General features: G+C 33.3%; 1 protein-coding gene across 1 annotated transcript in view; it reads left to right on the forward strand.

Moving 5' to 3' along the window:
* SEMA3E (semaphorin 3E) overlaps positions 1 to 19,969 on the forward strand; it is a 130,270-nt gene that overhangs the window by 55,294 nt on the left and 55,007 nt on the right. The window contains exons 2-3 of the mRNA XM_085216357.1: positions 8,727 to 8,887; positions 15,399 to 15,458. Of these exons, the coding sequence (XP_085072483.1) occupies positions 8,727 to 8,887; positions 15,399 to 15,458 (221 nt within the window). The remainder of the gene's footprint in view (positions 1 to 8,726; positions 8,888 to 15,398; positions 15,459 to 19,969) is intronic.

Here is a 19,969-nt window from a genome sequence, read left to right on the forward strand (position 1 = left end):
ATATTGTATCCTTATACTATAAAAAGCAAGAGTTCTTGTGAGAAAAAAAAAGACTATTAATGAAAATACTTCATTAATTTCTTTTTGTAAAGTCAGCTAAAACAATAAAAGATAGGATGACCCTAAGAACTCCAAAGTTAAGCACCAACACTTAAACAAGCACCAAGATAAAGGTAAATTTCTAAAGGTACAGTGAAGAAGAAAGTAAGGGAGGAAAACCCAATTAATTTGTAGTACTTCTACATGACATGCAGCCTGAATTAGGACATGGTAATAGCAAGGTTGTGTTTTGAAGGATGAATGGTTTGTGATTTTTTTATGGTTACAATCAGGTCGCATGAGGATATAGAGATGTTACTTGTAATTTGGTCAGATAGTTTCTCCACTTTACGTTTCTTTGTAGATTTCTTTACAGTTTGATGGGACTTTTATTATCAGTTGGTATTTTTCTAAAATATGAAGGGTTTAGGAGCATAAAGTACATATGAAATTCACTGGGAACAAATCTCTGACTGTTAGTTGTATCAAAAACATATCAAAATTTACTGTAAGAATTTACTGATGATCAATGAGAAATCATATCATTTACATCAAATGTACAATTAACTTCTAAATAAGTACTAGATTTATCCCTCTGACTTGCAAAATCTGCCAAGGAATAATGTGGGAAAAGTACTGGGGAATTGTTGCACAAATCTGTGAAAGTCTAAGGATAATATGCAGTGGTTCACAGTATAATTTGTAATAGTTTTGAGGTCACTAATAGCTACCCAATGCTGACTTTTATTCTCTGGTCACAGTGCTTAAGATAAACTCTGATGAGTTCCAGTAGCTTAAAATCAAATGCAAAACTGTTGCAGGTTTTGACTGCTACTATTTTGCAAAGTGTTATTGATTCTGAAATTTTTCAAATACATTTCCCAAGTTATTCAAATAAATTTTTTCTCTGTCTCCTTCATTCAGCATTTAGCATACTAATTTATAATCAATTAGTCATTCTTGGTCAGAAAAAGTAGAGACAAAGATTTTTTTCATTTCAGGGCTTACAGTTACAAATTTTGACAAAATACACCAGTTGTTCTTGTATAGAAAGTAATTTATGGTAGAATTCAATTACATTTAACTGTCTAAAACTTATTAAATTTCCTTATTATAAATCTTTACATTCTTATACAAAATAATTTTGAAGTGTCATTGGAATAACTTTTCTTCTGATAAAAAAATGCAGTGGGATAACATCATAAGCCATCAAACAAAACAAGACTTGAATAAGACAGTTTCCCCCCTACAGTTTAAGAAATGGAATTCTTTCATAAAAATCCATCTCAGAAAAAAATAGATAACACAGTTTAATTGGGAAAACAAACAGACCTTTGATTTATTCAGTATTTATTCATATTCAAAAGTATTTGAGACATAAAGAAAAACAATTAAATCATGGATAGGTTAGTGTCAGATATCTCAAATTAAGGTAGGATTTCTGAAGAAACTGTGTATAGGCTGAATACTCATCTCCTTTCTGTTAATTTAATCTTCTTTGGAGAAGCTGTTCTGGTCAATTAAAGAGAATAGACTTTGTGGTAACAATATATTAATTTCCACAAAGCTCCATTCACTGGTGCTCAGAGATGCTGTGCTCAGTAAAACATGAGTTTATTTCAGTGTATGTTGAAAATCTTTTTGAATTCACGTATGGAATATTATCTTAAAAGCTGCGTCTGCTGAGAGTAATTGATGTGGTAGAAAAAAAATAACTTGAAAGTTCCCTTTCATCCTTTTTGTTCTTTCCATGTCTATTTTCCCTCTTCTTTTTCTTGCATTTCTTAAAATGCCTCCTTTTGCCTTCATTCTTTTTTTTTTATCACATTGATGATTCCAGATAGTCTTAAGGTATACTGTCAATCACATACCATCATGCCCAAGAACATATGCCCCTGAAAATCACATGGGATAGATCATTTTCATCCGTATTTTCAAAGGAAATTCAATTTAACACTCATTTTGAATGGTATAAAATACTGACTTCTGGCTTCTTCACTTTAAATGAAAGCACCAGATTCTTTTTCTGTCAAAACACTGGATCCCTCCATTGGAAGAATGCTACTCTTCCCAGATTGGTGTGGTAATAAGCGTGTAGTAAGTGGTGCACCTTAATAAATCAAGCCCTGAAGAGACTAGACTGCCTGTATTTCATCAGAAGAGAGCTATGATTATTTGAACCATATGTTTCTGCTAAATCTCAAGAGTTTTATAAATCAATTCTTTCACTTGTTAACACTATTAAGATATTAAATATAATGCAAAGCATTTTATCTGAACATAATGTAAAAAGTGTATATGTCCGTATGCTTTCTTTCTTAGCAATACCTTAGGTGAATGAATAACATGACCAGGAACTATTTCATGGATGTCTCTGTTACCTTTAGACTGGAATAATTTCATATTAAAAAACTCTGATTTATATTTTTAATTGATTGTTTTTGTAAAAAGTGTATTTATCAAACATTCTATCAAAAATTCTATATTTTAAAAAAACTGAATGATAATAACAATGATTATTATTATCTATATAATTACCATTTCTTATAACCAGCTCTCAAAATAACTCATTAAAGAGATAAAAATCATTGGGATTTGAAATCACCAGAGAATTTTAGGCAGTCTCATTATACTGATTTAATATTGCTCACGTAAGTAAATATCTACTCTAATTTGGACAGAGATCCGGGGACTTGGTATTATGTCATTTTGCATAAGCACAGAATACAGTCTAATATTTTCTATCACAATCACATTTTTAAAATGTATTGGCAGAGAACACTTTTGGGATACATCTATATTTTCTGAGAAAAAAAAAAATCACATCATGACTGTAGAGAATTAGATTACTTGCCAAAATTTGCTATCTAGAATAAAACTGATTTAAAAAATGAATGAATCACCACTATGCAAACAATATCCAGTTACTTAGGAGTAATTATGAAATCTATATCGTAAGCTTAATTTAAGATCTCTGGAAACAAATGCTAAATTCCAGTTCATTCAGAGCATGATGTGAATGCATGAAAGCAATTATCCTTTGAATGCCATTTTAGCGCTCACATTATTATTCTTTTTGAGATGATTACTTTTTTGTTATTTTGTGGATTTGGATAAAATATAGGAGAAAATCTATTAGTTGGATGCAATATCACAACTATTTCATCTGTGGCTACCTAGATAAAAGTCAATGAATTTAACTGGGGAAATGATGAATGAGCTCTGGATTAGGCCTTATATCAGAAGCCATAGTAAGTTTACTGTTCAGGTAATGAAAATAACAGAAAGATCTAGAAGGTCACATATTTTACACTCAGAAGACAGTGTGGCAAACTATACAACTGTTAACGGGTATTGTAAATGTATTAAATTGATTCACCAACAAGTTTTCTTTCAAGGCATCCTGATAACTGGCTATAATTACTGGGTAGGTTTGATTACTTACTAACAATATTAATATTTTACTACACTGCATTGACTTTCTTCTAGATTAGAGTATGCTTCTGGAAAAAAAATAGCTTAAGATGTCATTAATCCAGTCCTCATGAAGAATATGTGTTTATTTTCAATTTGATGTACAGTTTAATTGGATAAATTTCCAAAAATTACTATAAATGTCATGAAATGCTGTTTAAGTGCATGTTTTGTTTTTTAGTAGTATGTAGCATACCAATACTATATGTACTGATAGATCTGTAACGGTTATATTCCTGTTTAGTGGCTAAAATCAGAAGAGTTATAGTGACAGTAACTGAAAGTTTTGCCACTAGGGAAGAAAAACTAAATATTTGCTAAATGTAAGAGAGGAAAATATAATAGTGTGAAATGGAAATATCAAGGATAAGTTCATGAGCTAACATGATTAGCTGTGTTAATAGTTTCCAAATTTCACTGATTTTTTTCTGCCATAAGCTAAATAGATGTAGAAGAAATAGAAATATACTTTATGGTGCATTACAAGTTTTATTTATAGGTTTCTTTTTTCGAATAGCTTTAAAGAAAGAGACATGGTTGTATTGCATACAGATAAAAAATATTTTCATCTGCCCAAACCATACCTTATAATTGCAGAAATTTTTGCCTCTGCAATTTAAACAAAGTAAAAAACAGAGATATTTAAAGGCATGTTTGCTTTTCACTATAATTAATCTCATCAGCATATCCACACATTCTGAAAAATCATCTAGAAAAGCACCAAACAACATTTTTCATGGACTTGCTGTACCAGCTCACTTTGTGAAGCCAATTACATTACCCAAATAGAGCTAGATAGCCAAACTTCCCTGCTGTTAGGAGCAGAGGTTGAATCATGAGACAGTAGTTAAAGACTAATGGCTTTCTGCTTGTCATTACTAGGTTTTACTTTCTCTCTCCTGCCCTGCCAAGTTTCTGAGGCATCTTCCTGGCAGCCACAAGATTAAACCTCAAGCAGTGAAAGTTCACACTTCAGATTCACTCACAGACTTTACCTCCTACTAATTCAAGTTCCTGAAATGAGACCCTGAAATATATCAAGATCCATGTATTAAAAGTACAATGGCAACTTTCACCATTATTTTCAACATTCAAGATTTTTCAATTAGTTTGCTAATTGTTATTAATCATGCCTTTACTTATCTAGGCTCAGATTTTGCAAGCAAACTTCACTGAATTCAGCTGCGTCTAGACAATTTACACTGTTTCTTTTCTAATGCTCACTGGTTCACCTGAGTTAGTGTCTCTCTGCTACATGGCAATCATTGTCCTGACTGAAATCAGCTTTGCAGTAACAGAGATGACTGATGACTATGAGCTCAGGAAAGTAAAAATTGCTAATGCATTAGCTCATCTTCAGTAGAATAGTTTTGAGATGAGTTTCCATTTCTATTTTTTTTCCCCAGGGAAGAACATTTCTGCCTCCTGTTAACAATTCTAGATGGAATATTGCCATTTAGAGGTTTTAACCTTGTCAGAATTATCCAACCACTTGTAAGATTATATTTTTGTCCTTGTGATGAATGACTCTTCAGAGTACTCTTGAATAGTAACCTACTATAAAGTATTTGTGGTTTAAACAGTAGGATACTTGCATAGCCTGATCTTATTATTAATCTGTGTTTCATAAACTGTTACAGATATTTCAGGCTGTCTCTGTATGTCTTTTATTTGTTTTCTTGTAATGTGTAAGCAGATTTTGGTTGTTATTAGCTATATAATAAAAAGCTGAATAAACTAAAATTCAATGAAGCTCACTAAATTCTTAAAAAAATCTGTTCCACTATAATATTTATACTCTAGGACAATGCTGCTCATTGGAAACATGAAATGTTATTCAGGTGTTCATATTACTTTGACTTTATATTTCTGGCCTTTTGTAATATTGCTGGGGACAATTGCTACCTCTTCCTGTAAAGCTGCACCAAGATGTCTACTCAGCAAGTTCAAAGTGCCAGACTCATTTGTCAGTGCTCTGCATCTGGATAACATCTTCACTGGAAGAATGTTCTGCAGAATTAAGTAGTGTGGGAGGTGAGACTGTATCTCTGTAAAATTTGAAACGGGAACCAAAGATTTTTATGAGGGCTAAAAAGGGCAAGAGCAATTTTGCAGTTGTGGTGATGTAATGCTGCAGAAAACAGAGCAGAACTACAGCAACTTTTTCACAACCTGAAAAATATATATATATACCTGAAATGATATTTATCTGTATCCCATGTCTGAAGATATGTCTTTTCCCCTCAGTTTTTAATTTCTGATAAAATGTTACCTGCTATACAAGATAATTCACTGTACTCTGGCTATTTTGAAGCAGCAACAACTTTTTTTTTGCATTTAATGTCCTAATTATATTTTTGGTTATCTATCACTTATATTCAAAAAAATCTTGACAGAATAAAAATGATAAAATTATTTTTAAAAATTGTGTCACAATTTTAGAAATAATTATATACTGAAGATTAAAAATTAAAAAATCACGTATTACAGATATAACCAACAATGCGTAACAAATAACTACAGTCTTTCTTGTCAAAAGGGTATAATATGAATATGTTCACTGAATTAGATTTGTTTAAGGAAAGTACAGTAAAGAAGATAAGTCTGAATATTTGCCAGCAAGCACTGGCAGACAGACAAGAAATCTGCAGGTTTATTCTCGACATTTAAAGCAGGAAATAACAAGATTTGTTCTTCACAGATATTGTAGTACGTTTGTGAAACATAATCTAGCAGTCCAGACTTGCTTTAAGGCTCTCACTGTAAGTGCACCGATTTACATGAATATCACAGAATATGTAAATGCTGAAGCTGTTATTTCTTTGTGAAGTAAAATAACACTGATATTTTAGTGGTGCGTTTTTACTTCTGGTATAGAACTTTAAAATGGAAAGAGAGTAGATTTTAGGGAAAGCTACTTTAAACTTAAGTGTTTTGTTCCCAATTTTGCTTTGATTTCAATGACTCCCTGAGTATCTCAACACTGCAAAGTGCGGAGATTCACAATCTATTCTCCTGGTATTAAGTATGTTCTGTAACCTTTTATCTCAGATATCCTACAAAGTCCACAAATGCTAGTATCCTTCAAAGGAGCTACATAATACATTGGTGTTTCAGTAACCAAATTGCTCCCCAGGTCTCTCTGATTGTTTTTTTTCCAATCCTTTCCATATGTCAGATTCACTTCTTTGCTGGCCTCAACACACACAGCAAAATCACACCAGAATAGCTTTGGTGGAGGCTTTGCTAGTAATATCTCTTTTTACAAGTTTGAGCTTGAAAAGTGTTTAATTTTCTCAGTGTTCACTGAAGTCAAAGTTGCAGGTGTGGTTGGCAGGACTGTCTCTTATACAAGTAGTTACCAGTTTACACGCTCAGGTAGAGGAATTCATAGTGCTTAGTATCCTTATTGAAAACAGGTGAGCAATCTCTCTGATCTACGTCTGAATATAACTAGAATTTTGAAATGTAATAGTTTTGTTTGTTTGTTTGTTTGTTTGTTTTTCTGGACAGACTTGAAAATAAAATATACTGGATGTTTTACAAATGTTTGAAAAATGATTTTATTTGGGACCAATGGACTATTTCCAGTTCTGATTTTAGTCCATTCCTAGTTTGATATCAAGTAAGCAAAGCTCTGAAACAGCAGCCTGTTGGATTTACTTGGCAAGAGAAGCACCATCTACACATTGCTATGCAGTCTTGCACTAGGTGTATCACTGCCAAAAATGGTCTGTATATTAAGTTTAGACAAATAAAACTTACTTTTTATTAGATCAGGACAGACACACTCACAGCAAGGTGTTTTGACGTCTCCAGTTTAAAAATATTACAGAAAGCTTAGATATTAAAAATGTTCTCCACAAATTTTTAATTATTTTTGAAGATAGCTTAGAAAAAAAATCAGTTGTGAGGCTGAATGACTCCTTTAATAAAAAATTTATAATTTAGGGAAACCACTTGAAGAAACTAGTTGCTTTTGGCCTTTCCTGAACTGAACTTGATCAACTACAACAAAACATAGTTACCGAATTACTAAACTGCTTCATCACCACACATATAAATAATAATTTAAAATGAAAATGAGTTTTGGAAATATGTCTGTTGGATTGAATTCAGCTACTTAATGAATGCTAAATTTCTTATGATAATTTCTTATGAAATGATAAAATTTATACTAATATACCTATTGAATATATATTTCTTTCAAGTAAGGATAGTTGTGAGGATAAACTGAAGGGAATTTGCTGACTTTTATCAAGAGTGACTTTTGTTTCTTCTAAATAAAACAATTAATCACAATATAGCCAAAAGAACCTTGTTCCTTTTCTTCACTCCCAGCTTTGCTCTTTCTGAGGCAGTCCTAGGGCACACTCTGTCATGAATTCTCTAGAGGTTTCCCAAGGAAAAATGATTGTCAGCCTCTCTGAACTGCTCAAGCCAGACTGTGCTCTGCACCATCTGCTCAAGAGTGAAGAAGGACCTGGTTGCTTGCCTCTTTTATTCTTCTTGGGGCCTGATTCCAAGTTTCTGTAACATTGCACAGGATGAATTTCACTTTCTCTTTGTGAGTTTAGCCTGGACCATACACCGCTAAACCACAGCTTGCCTTAACACTTCAACATATTTCCTGACAAAATCAATAATCACTTGGAAAATTATGAATATGCATTTTAGAGACTTTGTACTCTTCTCACTGAATTTAGTGGCAATATTATCCATGAACTAAGTTGAGATGGTGCCGGAGTTAAAAAAATCAATGGAATCCCCCCAGAAAACAAAAGCAGAACAATGTCGTGCATACAGTATGCCTGCAGTTCAACATGCCTGAGTGAAAGACAAGGAAAAAATTTCCAGTAATTTTTCAATTCGCATCAGTTCATTCCTTTCTTCACATTTACAGTTAATGTCCTAAGCAGTGTTTTTTTCCTTTCAGAAAATGTTTTGGAGAAAGCTTATTCTCTCCCATCCTCACCTCTTGATATATTGAGCACAAAGATTATGATGTAAAATTCACATGCAAGTCTCCTAGAGAGCTGGCTCATTTTGAAAATTGTTCCCAGGTGTTTAGTGTATCTTTCTTACTCAAAGATTATATGATTAGCATTTTAATGTCTCACAAATTCTTGTCTAGTTCCCTAGGAGAATATGAAAATGAAGCCATGATGTTAAGCTCTTTGGTATTTATCACGCACACTCTGATTGCATTTCAGAGCTCTGGGATTTAAACAGGACGTCAGTCTTTCATAGCCCATTTGGATATCTTGGTCTTCATATAATGCTCCTGGATGAGTATCAAGAGCGACTGTTCGTGGGAGGAAGAGACCTCTTGTACTCCCTCAGTTTGGATCGAATCAGCAACAACTACCGAGAGGTGGAGTAAAAAGATATATATGTTCGTCACTTTGTGTTACAATGCATAGCATAGAATATCAGAGTTTGCATGATTGGAAATGAGATAATGGTGTTCTTGTAAACACTGACATTTTGTGTATGAATTTTAATGTCATGTTTACCTGTAGGAAAAATACATCAATTATCATTTCATTTCCAGGAATATCTCATAGGGTCTCTCTCAGTGAAGAGAGCTTGGGGATACTGAAAGTTATTTCCCACTGTTTTTCAGCATGTTTACTAAAATTTAGAACATCACACAGCACTTTATACACACCTGATGTCTACATCTCCGACATGTAACTAAGGAATGATCTTTCCCTTTTATTAGTGTAGTTTTTCTATAAAAAAAAGAAAAAAAAGAAAAACAAAGCACAAAAAACACCAAACACATATACCCTCCCTCTCCTCTCCCCATCCCCCAGAAAAGTACATAAACTATAACAAAAATGTTTTGATTATATTCTACCTCTCTTTAGAAAATGCATCACTGGCTAAAAGCCAGCACTGGTAAGTACTGAATGAAAATTTCATTTGAAGTCTACTCAGAGATCTGTGGGAGAAGGGTGGTTCATGTCATAATCATACCAGTGAGCTTGGTACATAATAGATACCATAGCTGATTGGCAAACTGGCAACTGAAGTAGAGATTTGAGTATTTGTTGATGTGGGCCCTGGCTTCCTTCTGCACTTGGTAGCTAGGACTGGAGGCATGTGGTGGTGCAGTGAGGTTGTGGGACCACTACTCCTTCCACAATCATGCTGACTAAGAATAAAAGATACTTTGAAATACTTTAGTTTTCCTGGTTTTTAAAATTTCTTCCATGAGTTGATATATTTTCATTCATTCTCAAATGATTAAATGAATGAAAATGCAAGTAAATAAAGTACTCTAGAGAAAAATGACTTTTGTTAATCTTAGTACTCCAATGATCACTAGACTTGTGTATCAAATTCTTTTATTTTTTTCTCCTACTTGTAAGTGAATAACATATTATCATGCCAACACCCTGGTCAGCTTTGCACTAAGTGGCCTTTTTTTATCTCCATTTGCTCCATGACTGTGAAAGAATATGTTTTATCCTTTTTATAAACAGTTAATAAAATATATTAAAACGATACTTTTTAACTTCTCAGAGTGCACTACTACATACTGAGCTGTGTTCCTGCACAGTGAGGTATAAATAAATTCCTTTTCCATTTGGTAAAAATTATTAACATCCTGTGACATTATATTAGAGGTCAGGGATGTAAAGACATTCAAGAAGCAGCTATTTTTATAAAAATGAGCTTTTCTTCCCTCCTCTTCTTTCCCATTTGGTAGTAAATCTGTATGAAGAAAGATGATAGGATACAATTTTTTACACTTCTGACAAACCACCATTGTATCATCTGGATACACTCTTAAATTTGTTACACTATTTCTTGTTGTTTTTAGATAGAAGATCAGCTCTTTACTCTGAAACTATATTCTCAGTCTTGAGACCTGTGCGCAGGACATGAAAATTAATGGAAGCTCTGCATGCCTGCTTTTATGATGTGCAAAAGACGAGACACTGGAATAAATGGAGCTTGACCTTACACATTTGGAAACGTGACCTCACTGGGTCTCAGCTCCCTTGTCATATTCCTTTTCTCTTTTCCCAACGTTTACTCAGCACAGATCTCATTCAGCAATAACTAGGGAAAATTTAAGTATCCCACTGCGATATCAGGAAAAGTCTAGAATGAAACATTTATGTTATATTAAAGCTTAATTAATGAGATATGCTAGGGAAAGTTCTTAGGGGAAAAAAAGAGATATGTTGATTCATTATTATCAAAGTTTTATATTAAGCTTCCTTTAACTATGTATTGGTTAGCCTTTGACCTTTTTTTTTTTCCAACTGAAGATTTTAGTTTACTTAATCTAAGATACCAGTTATAACCTACCAAAAATATAAGAAGGAGGCAAGTTTCTGGGTTTTATTCTCTCTCTAGGATGCAAGGCATATTTGTTTCAGATATTTGGCATCTTTGGGTAGACTTCATTGATCTTTTTTTTTTTCTGCATTCCAGAAAGTAGTTGATGTGTTTTAATCCACTGGCATAATATTTTCTACAATTTATAATATGAACATGCAGTCTAAAAACCAAACTAAACCCCACTCCCAGTCAGAAATATATCTCTTCTGCCACAAAATGACCCTGCAGTTCCTCAGATAGTTCTAGCAAGATTATTAGGAGTTCTCCAAAAGAAAACAACAAAATGCTGGGTGGATATAAATTGCCTTTTCTTTGGGAATTATTGTCTGCCAAAATAATCCAGCATTTCCAACAAACTCATTTTATATGAGATATGTATCCTATAAATCTGCATTTAATAAACCGATTTAAGTTTCTTAAGGTTCAGCACAGTTCAGCTGTCATACATGAAGAAGCACTCTGAAAGATAGATCATAGGTTTCTTTTGGTATACTATTAATTGTTTGTGTATATACCTACCAAAATTATATTAGGCACATATTGTTCAGAGTAGCATTAATACACATTAAAGAAAAGATGAGTGCAAATGGAAAATATTTCTCAGAGAAGAAAACTATTCCTGTTGCACTGTCTGGGAAATCTGGAGTTCAGAGTAGAGATTTCAACCATGGCATAGTCCTTCTATGTATCTCAGTTCTTCACCTGTCATATTTCTTTCGCCTACTTTGTATTTGTTTTTATTTGTATTTGTTTGCATTAGCTGTTTCTCTCTTTGCTTATGATATTCAGAAATTATCTTGCTGACAGTGTTTAGTATGCCTTACCACTAGCTCTTGAAACAAAGCTACTGTCTATGAAATGTGGATATTAGTATTTACAGAGAATTAAAGCCAGACAAGTACTTGAAATCATGTGTAAAGGCAAATCTTCAGAGTTCCCTCCATATGACCTTTGCTTTCTCTCCAGATATAATTTTTTTTCACACCACTTTTAGAATCAAACATTAAACATATTTGGGATTTGATCCAAAGTATTTAAGTCCTGTAATGATGTAACAAGCTGATAGAGAACTTATTTGATATCTGGTGCGAATTTTAAAAAGTTAATTTTATTGATGACCAGAGCAGGTCTTTTCGACAGCAAATGAATCAATGCTAGTAGCTCACTGCGAGTGATCTAAGAGCTCACAGAGAAGGATAACTGTTGATTCTACTTATTCTCTTGTAGAAAGGAAATTAAAATGCATTCCCTATTTGTCCAAAAACTCTTTACAGATAGCTGTTTATCATAGCTTCTTCTTCAAAGTGTTCACAAAGGGCTTGCTATTAAGACAAGCATTCCTGCATAAGCTTGTGCAGACAGCTTTCAATGTACAGTTTCTGGTCCATTATGAGATAACTTCAGATTAGGATTTATATAGACACTGCAAAATGCAATAGAATCTCCACAATATATAATGCCTTTCTTACCTCTGGTAGAGCTATCTGTATTTTCACTTCAGAGCTGGTTGCCAGAACACCAGGCTGCAAGAGCAGGCATTGCTTGCATCTCCTTTGAATATCACAGGAAAATATAAAAATGGAAATAAGAAGTACATGATTTAGCAGCGAACTTGATTATTCCCTGGAATTAATTCCCGAGAGTTAAGATGATATGTATGTCGATACAAGTAACATCTACCACACAAAAGCAGTTATTTTTTTCAGAATTTGTGTCTCAGACAAAAACAATCTATCTGTTCATTAAGCACAATTTACTAATTCAAGACAATGACTGGAAGGTTGAATTGCTTAATTGCTCTGCAATATTCTAGAGTTCAGACTAGCTCACACAGTAGTCCATTGTAGCTAACAATGCTATAAAGTTCATATAGTTTCCTGAAATTAGCTTTCATTAGGCATGCTATCTTGTTTTTCGAGACTAGTGACTGAACAGGAAAGCTATTTGGAGATACTAATTAGGATTCCAGATCCAATTAAATTTTGATTCCTCTCTGAATTTACTCAGTAGCTATCATTTGTACTGCCCTATGATTTCTTTTTTTTTTCTTTTTTGTCTATAAAGAAAAAAAAACATAACTTTTTTTCCTTCAATACAGTGATAGAATTATACCATCCAGTTCCCAAGGATAATAGTTTTGTAGTGCAAGATGAGAAACTATCATTAAACAAGCAATTTAAAAATTTACTTCACAGTAGTCTGCAGTGCTGACAAGTTTTGAATAGTTTTGTCCAAGCAAAAGATCAAGTTTGCAGCCCTGTGAAATCTATGTTAGTATGACGTTATTCCAGTCTAGATGCACACAAAAATTTCCCAACACTTGATACCATCAGTTTGCCAAAAGATTTTAATTCTGGCAAAGAACCAACTCAGAGATAAGGTTGGTAGTTTTCATAACACTAAAGCATAAACATTAGGAAAACATACATGTGGCAAGTTAAAGGCTACCATTACAGCTGGCTAATATCTGGATATCCATGCAGCACAAACATCCCATTTATCCCAAAAAAAGGAAAAATGAAATAATAACACAAATATCCTTTAATATAGTGTTACTATCTTGAGCCATTTACTGTCAATTTCTTTGCAAATGATCATAGCAGACAGACCAAACAGCTTTTCTGTTTTCAGGATTAAAATAAATAAATTAGCTTTTTTCAGTTTTTTTTTTTTTTTTTTTTAATTTCCTATGACAGAAAAGTCAGTTTCTTTTAGCCTGTAGTCTATAAGAATTTTGACGATCTTAATGCCTATTTGTACTGAGACTCATAAGCCTTGTAAGGAGCTATTTTGGGCTATAAACATTGGTTTGGCTTAGACATAGTTAAATGGCTATAGGCATCTAAGATAGATTTCTACACCTCTTCTCACCTTCTGGAAAAGGTACAGAGATGATCCCTTATATTTATCCTTTCATTAGGCACCTTCAGCTACAACAAGCTATGATATGTATCCCAATAGGCAATGCAATGGCTGAAGCCAACAACAGAAACAGGATTTCATTTGTAGAAGACAATGTGCAGGAGGCAGTTTTAGAAAGCAGATCCACAGTAGAAGTGGTAGATATAGAGATATAGGATAGCTCCTGCTGCTCATGAGCCTTTTGATGAGAGCAATTCACTCAGGAGACAAAGCCCTTCACCTCTGCAAGAGGCACACATCCCCCACTTCTCTTCAGAGTATGCTATGGAACAAAGCCTTGTTGCTTACTCTGCAGCCACTTGTCAAACTTTCAGACAAGGGGTGAAAATTGAGTTATATCCTGGAGTTTTGTCTCTCCCTTAATTGTGTTTATGAATCTAATTCAGCACCCATTAAAAGTGGAGAATATGCATATAAAATATTTTTAATTGCACTGGGACTAAGTATCCAAATACAAATATAATCACCTACAAACAATATATTTTATATTAGGTTACAGAGTCAAGTGTTTCATTCATGATGTGGTTTCTCAGTTTCTTCATTCCTAACATTCTCTTGCACCACTAATAGGCAAAAAAAAAACAACACAAAACAAAATCAGTGGATGCTCCATTCTTGAAAGTGTTCAAGGGCATACTGGATAGAGATTTGGGCAATTTGATTAATGGAAGGTGTTCCTGTCCATGGCAGGAGGATTGGAACTTGATACTATTTAAAGTCCTTTCTGTGCCAAAACATTCTATGATTCCATAATTTCAAGCACTTTCTAGTAGACTTCCACAATTTATAATTTATCATAAATGCTTAGATTTTTGTGTTAGAATTACTTCAAAAAATCTCAATTAATACAACTGCACAAAAAGTTTAAAAGAAGGAATTAACAGCAACAATAACACTACTGACAAAAAAGTCTTAATGATGAGACAATTTTTCACACTTACTTGATTTCAGCCAAGCCAGATATCACGGAAGTGAACGTTTTTGTTTTCACTTTTAAAAATTCTAAGAAATGAAATAATCATTCCAGTCTGCTCATTGTTTAACATTGTTTTAATCCAAACAAATCATGCTTTTGTAATGAAAAATAAATTTTAAACAATAGATAACTGAAAAAAAATTCTACTTGCGTAATTTGGCATTCAGCAATAGACTGGGAAGAGCTGATCTTACTCCAAGAAGGCAAATAATGGCCTTCTATAAGCCAGTTTCTTTCCTAAGTGCCACTTAAAACAGGAAATCAGTAGTTCAAAATTAATTCTTTATGGGAAATTGTTGCAAGTCACTGAAAATTAATCAACAACATTTCTACTGAAGTTATATAAATTGTCTAATATATTTTGTTTGTATTCTGTTTACTAATATTAATTTAGCTGAGTTAACCCAAGCAAAACTTTCATGATACAAAATATTTATTACATTATTATACACTTATATAGATATTTAGAGGGTAATTATTTCACTTGAAATCTGTTCAAAACGTAATAGAAGCTCGATTAATTGTAATAACATACAATAAAAGAGTCTCGCATGAAAAACAGTGGAAAAATTTTAACATCAGACTACAAATTGTACTATTTTCTATTTTTATTTGTTTTCTTTTTCAGATCCATTGGCCTAGTACACCTCTTCAAGCAGAAGAATGCATAATTAAAGGAAGAGATGCTGTAAGTATTATCTATTATAAGTCAAATATATTTTAATTATAGCTTTTGCTGATCTAAAACAAGGACTCAGGAATGTCTAACTTTCAGACAGATCAAAGCAGAGACATAATTGTGTGTTGAAGCTTAAAATTGTGTAACCACCACGAATATACTAAATTATTAGTTTAATTGCTTTTCAAAGCAGCTCATAAACAGTTAATGAACATTTTGATCATTTGAACTTTCTCCTAATGTTTTTTTCTAATGATACCAAGGAAGGTACCTTAGTAATTCCCTTCTCCCAATTCTTTTTCTCTTTCTTTTCATACACATGGATTACATTCTGTGTTCAAACTTTTTCACATTCCAAATCACTTTTAAAATTTAGAATCTTTAGAATGCATTAAAAAAGTAACAAAATTATCAGTAATTATAAAGTGTAATTTTGCCCCACAGTTTTTCTGACATATAAATATTGTATTTTAATGAACCCAGAAGCTCTGCTGTTGTTGTGATTCAATGCTTAAACTTTAATCATTTCCCAGAAGAAGACATGAAAGCTCACCAATCCACAGAGTCTGGTATCATTTACACCACAAGATGAAACTTCTTCTGGATGGAAGCTCTCTATAATTTTGCAGTGCACCAAGCTCATTATCTGCAACTCATCAAAACAGAGCACATAAGACACCTAGTAAATCTCACAGCTGCAAGAGCTCACACCGATTTGATAATGATGATAGTTTTACAGCAACAGCAATAGGAACATAGACGGGCAAAATGCTTTCTGCAAAAGCACAGCAAACAAACAGCCTTGATGATAACCACCACATAATCAGAGTGAAGTCTGGGATCCAATAAAAATTTTTCTTGAAATGTCCACATCAAGAGAATAGGTGAATCAGATGGAAAATAGTATAACAATAATAATAAAAACAACAGCATAGTACATTACTCCTCACGCTAACCTGGCTTAGAACTGATCATTTTGTACTTATATTACTCGTTCGTTGCATTTTTCTGGATGCTTTTGGAGCCTTGAGATTTTCAGATGCCTTTGGTTGAATATAGTGTTTTTCTATATTATCTGAACTTCATGGTCATATTAAATGAATCCAAAATATAAAGTGTTTCAGTTTTACTTAATATGATCCCTAGCCAGAAGTTCTTACTACTGTTAAAGCCCTGCCACCTTTCCTTCAACACTACACATTAGATGTATTTTCTATATTTTGAAAATATTATTTGGGTTAAATAAATACATAAATAGTTACAGGTGTTCCAATGTAATGTAAAGTTTTCCCCCTCAGAATCGTGAGATTCCCTAAAATTTGAAATCTTTTAAAATCCAGTCTGACAGTGTGCCTTCAAATATGCACTGGGACGAATGTGATAATTTAAAAAATTAATATGTTTCCCATATTTTCCAAGTAATGTGAAAGTCAAGTGCTCCAATTTTTAAAAAGAAAAGCACAGAATTAAAAAAAAAACCAACATAAAATACAAGACTCCAGAATTGGAGTCTCTGAGAAAAAGACATTAAAATTGTGAAAGCTGTAAATATTTTAATGCCAAACAATATCAATTAATATTCTGATCCTTGTGTGACTCCTAATTATGTGTGGGACAACTTGAATGGGTACAGCTAATTAATTCCAGGGAATCCTTAGTAATTTTCATTAGCATGCTCAGTACTTACTGTACTGCAATTGCTCAACCTGAAAAGAAGCTAAATTGCAAACAAAACATTTTCTATTATTTGCCTTTTCATCTTCCTTTTCTTTTTTTCTTTTTTTTTTTTTTTAATATCCATAAATGAATATTGGCTTAATGGCCTTATAACTTAAAATCAACGGTTTGATATTTGTAAGTTCAGAATTCTATTTTTCACAATATAAAGTCTCTGAGAAAAAAAACAAAAAACAAAAAACAAACAAACAACTCATCAATTATCTTTCAAAGACTTCTTATTTATTTCCATGCTATTTCCTTCTTTATTTTCCTTTGCAAAATATCTGGTGCTAACTGTGCAAATGATATTATGCAAGACCGATATGTAACATGCATTTCAGTATTGAGAAACTTTACACATTCTTTACTAGCCATACTGATATTAAACAACAGGACACTTTGCTAAGCTTTTACAACCTGTATAAGGTTATCAGTAGATATTGTAGCAGTAAAACTTCAACTATTGTAGTCATAAATATAGTTTCAGAAAACTTTCATCCTGTGTGCCAGGAAACACACCTGTTGGCCTGTAGTGTGAGAGCTTTTGGTCCTTTCAATTAGTTTATCAGCACTGGAAATCATTCAGAAATAAAAACCAAATTCTGTTGTTATGACTAAATTTCACATCAAGAAACTTCAGATTAATAAAATTCCACTGATCTAATAATGCAAGAAGTCTCCTAAAGATTACCACAATATTTAATTGTTTAAGTAGGAAGTAGGAAGATGACTTATTTTAATGTTCTCCTGCATGATGCATCTCTTCCTTCTTACGTGTATAGGATATTATTAGAGGGGCCAGCAGCAAAAACTATTTGTCTGATGGTTCCCAGAATAGCACCTTTTCCAATTTGTATATAATTTTGATAAAGCGTAGACATTTGGAATTACTTTTTCTATATTTGGTGTCTGTCTTATCCTGTTTTTTATCTGCAGAAAATGTCAGGCATTTCTATGAAGACGCGTAGAAAAAAAAATCTATAACCCATGCAGAGAGAAAAATAATCCTAAGATCTCTCTCCTTCTAAAGCTCTTTTGAGACAAAGACGAAGAGATATGTGGATAACAAAAGGAAACCATGGATAAAAAAGCACAACAGCACAGAGGCAGAACAGAGGACTATAAGACAGGAAGGTCATACTTGGGTAGGGAGGGAAGACAGCATCAGTGCCAAGTGAAGCACCTATTTTAAAATTACAAAGCATCCTTTAAGTTGCCATTCCACTGCTGCTGGTTAGAAAACATTTGTGAAGCACAAGTAAAATTTCTTGTATTTCTGTCTTTGAGTACTAACTGATGTATAAATGATGTCATCCCACTTATATGAACTCATTTATTCTCTATCAGCTGACATTCAGGGCTTTTTTCAGTGGGTCTAAAAAATCCTGACCAGGTGAAAGATCACATAGAAAAAAACAATTTTTTTTTTTAAGTTTCCAGAAACGTATGATATTAAACAAGTTTTATTTGTCCTTTGCATATACATATTTAATTATACAATAGGTTGCATGCCTGTGTAGGTTTCCTGCTTCCTTCAAATATTCAGTGAATGACCACCCCACTCTGGTCAAGCAGGCACACATAAAAAAGTAGCTGGTGCACAGATGCCTAGTCTCTATGATAATCAGATCCTATGAATGTGAGGTTCTTATCTGTCTGCAGAAGGCCTCATCTATTCATTCTACTTTTTCATGTAGCCGAGAGCATGTATCAGTGATGATGTCACCTATCCCTGTCCATAGGGATTAGAGCTCTGATTTATCACAATTTACTCTAGGCACTTAATTAGTCAGGAGTGATTAAATTATAAAACATAAACTCTCAGTTGGCTCCTCATCCATCTCCAGGCAGAACTCAATGCGCTCTAACTGCTCTCTCACATAAAGGACAACACCCCTTTATCTCACCTGCTGCAACAGATCCCCTTCCTATCCTCCCCGAAAAGCCTGCATCCTACCATTGCAACGCTCCCTCATGGCAGCCATCCAACAAAATCTCCGTGATCACAGCAACATCATAGTATTGCAATTGCATGTATATCCCTAACTCATCATCTTTATTGTTCATACTGCATGCATTATCATACAGGAACAGAGAGGCACTCCAGCATGCTGGGTTTCTCCCTAAGGTTCCTGGTAGATACTTCCTTGCTTACATTCAAGTGCTGAAAGTGACTCCTTTTTGTTGATTTTGTGTTCCAATTCCTGTCACATCACTATATGCCCATATTCATTGACCTTGTCCATCACTCTTTTGCAGGGTTGCTGATAACTCTTTTCCCCATTATTTTGTTTTAAACCCTTATGTTCGAGTTGACCATCCTATTGGCAAAAATAACTCTCAGTTACCATGATATATCCTCTCATTTAAAGGCTAAGGAGAAGCATATTACAAAGGATAGTTTTTCCATATGAGTTTTGGTGTTGTTTTTTTTTTTTTTTTCTCTCTTTTTGCTTCATAAATTTGAACACTTGCACTGAATGATGCAAAGGATTGAAGAAAAAAGAAAGGCAGATTCTTAGTTTTGAATTTAATGTGGCTATGTGAATTCTTTCCATGACTCCACTACAGAGTTATTCTTTGGGACATTAACTTCTTGCAGATGGGCATTAAAACCCAAGATTTTTCTCATCTAGTCTGAAAACTGGAGTGAAAGAGAAAAATTTCCAAAATGAAATTCCTCCACTCTCTTTTACACACTAATTTTAGGATAAATTTATTTGCTTTTTGGAGATATATGAGCTTCTTTATTGACTACTGAAAGAGTCTAGAAGAAAAGCTTAGGTTAGAACCAAAAACTT

This window comes from Meleagris gallopavo, chromosome 1, assembly GCF_905368555.1.
Source record: "Meleagris gallopavo chromosome 1, MGAL_WU_HG_1.1, whole genome shotgun sequence".
Taxonomy (NCBI): Eukaryota; Metazoa; Chordata; class Aves; order Galliformes; family Phasianidae; genus Meleagris; species Meleagris gallopavo.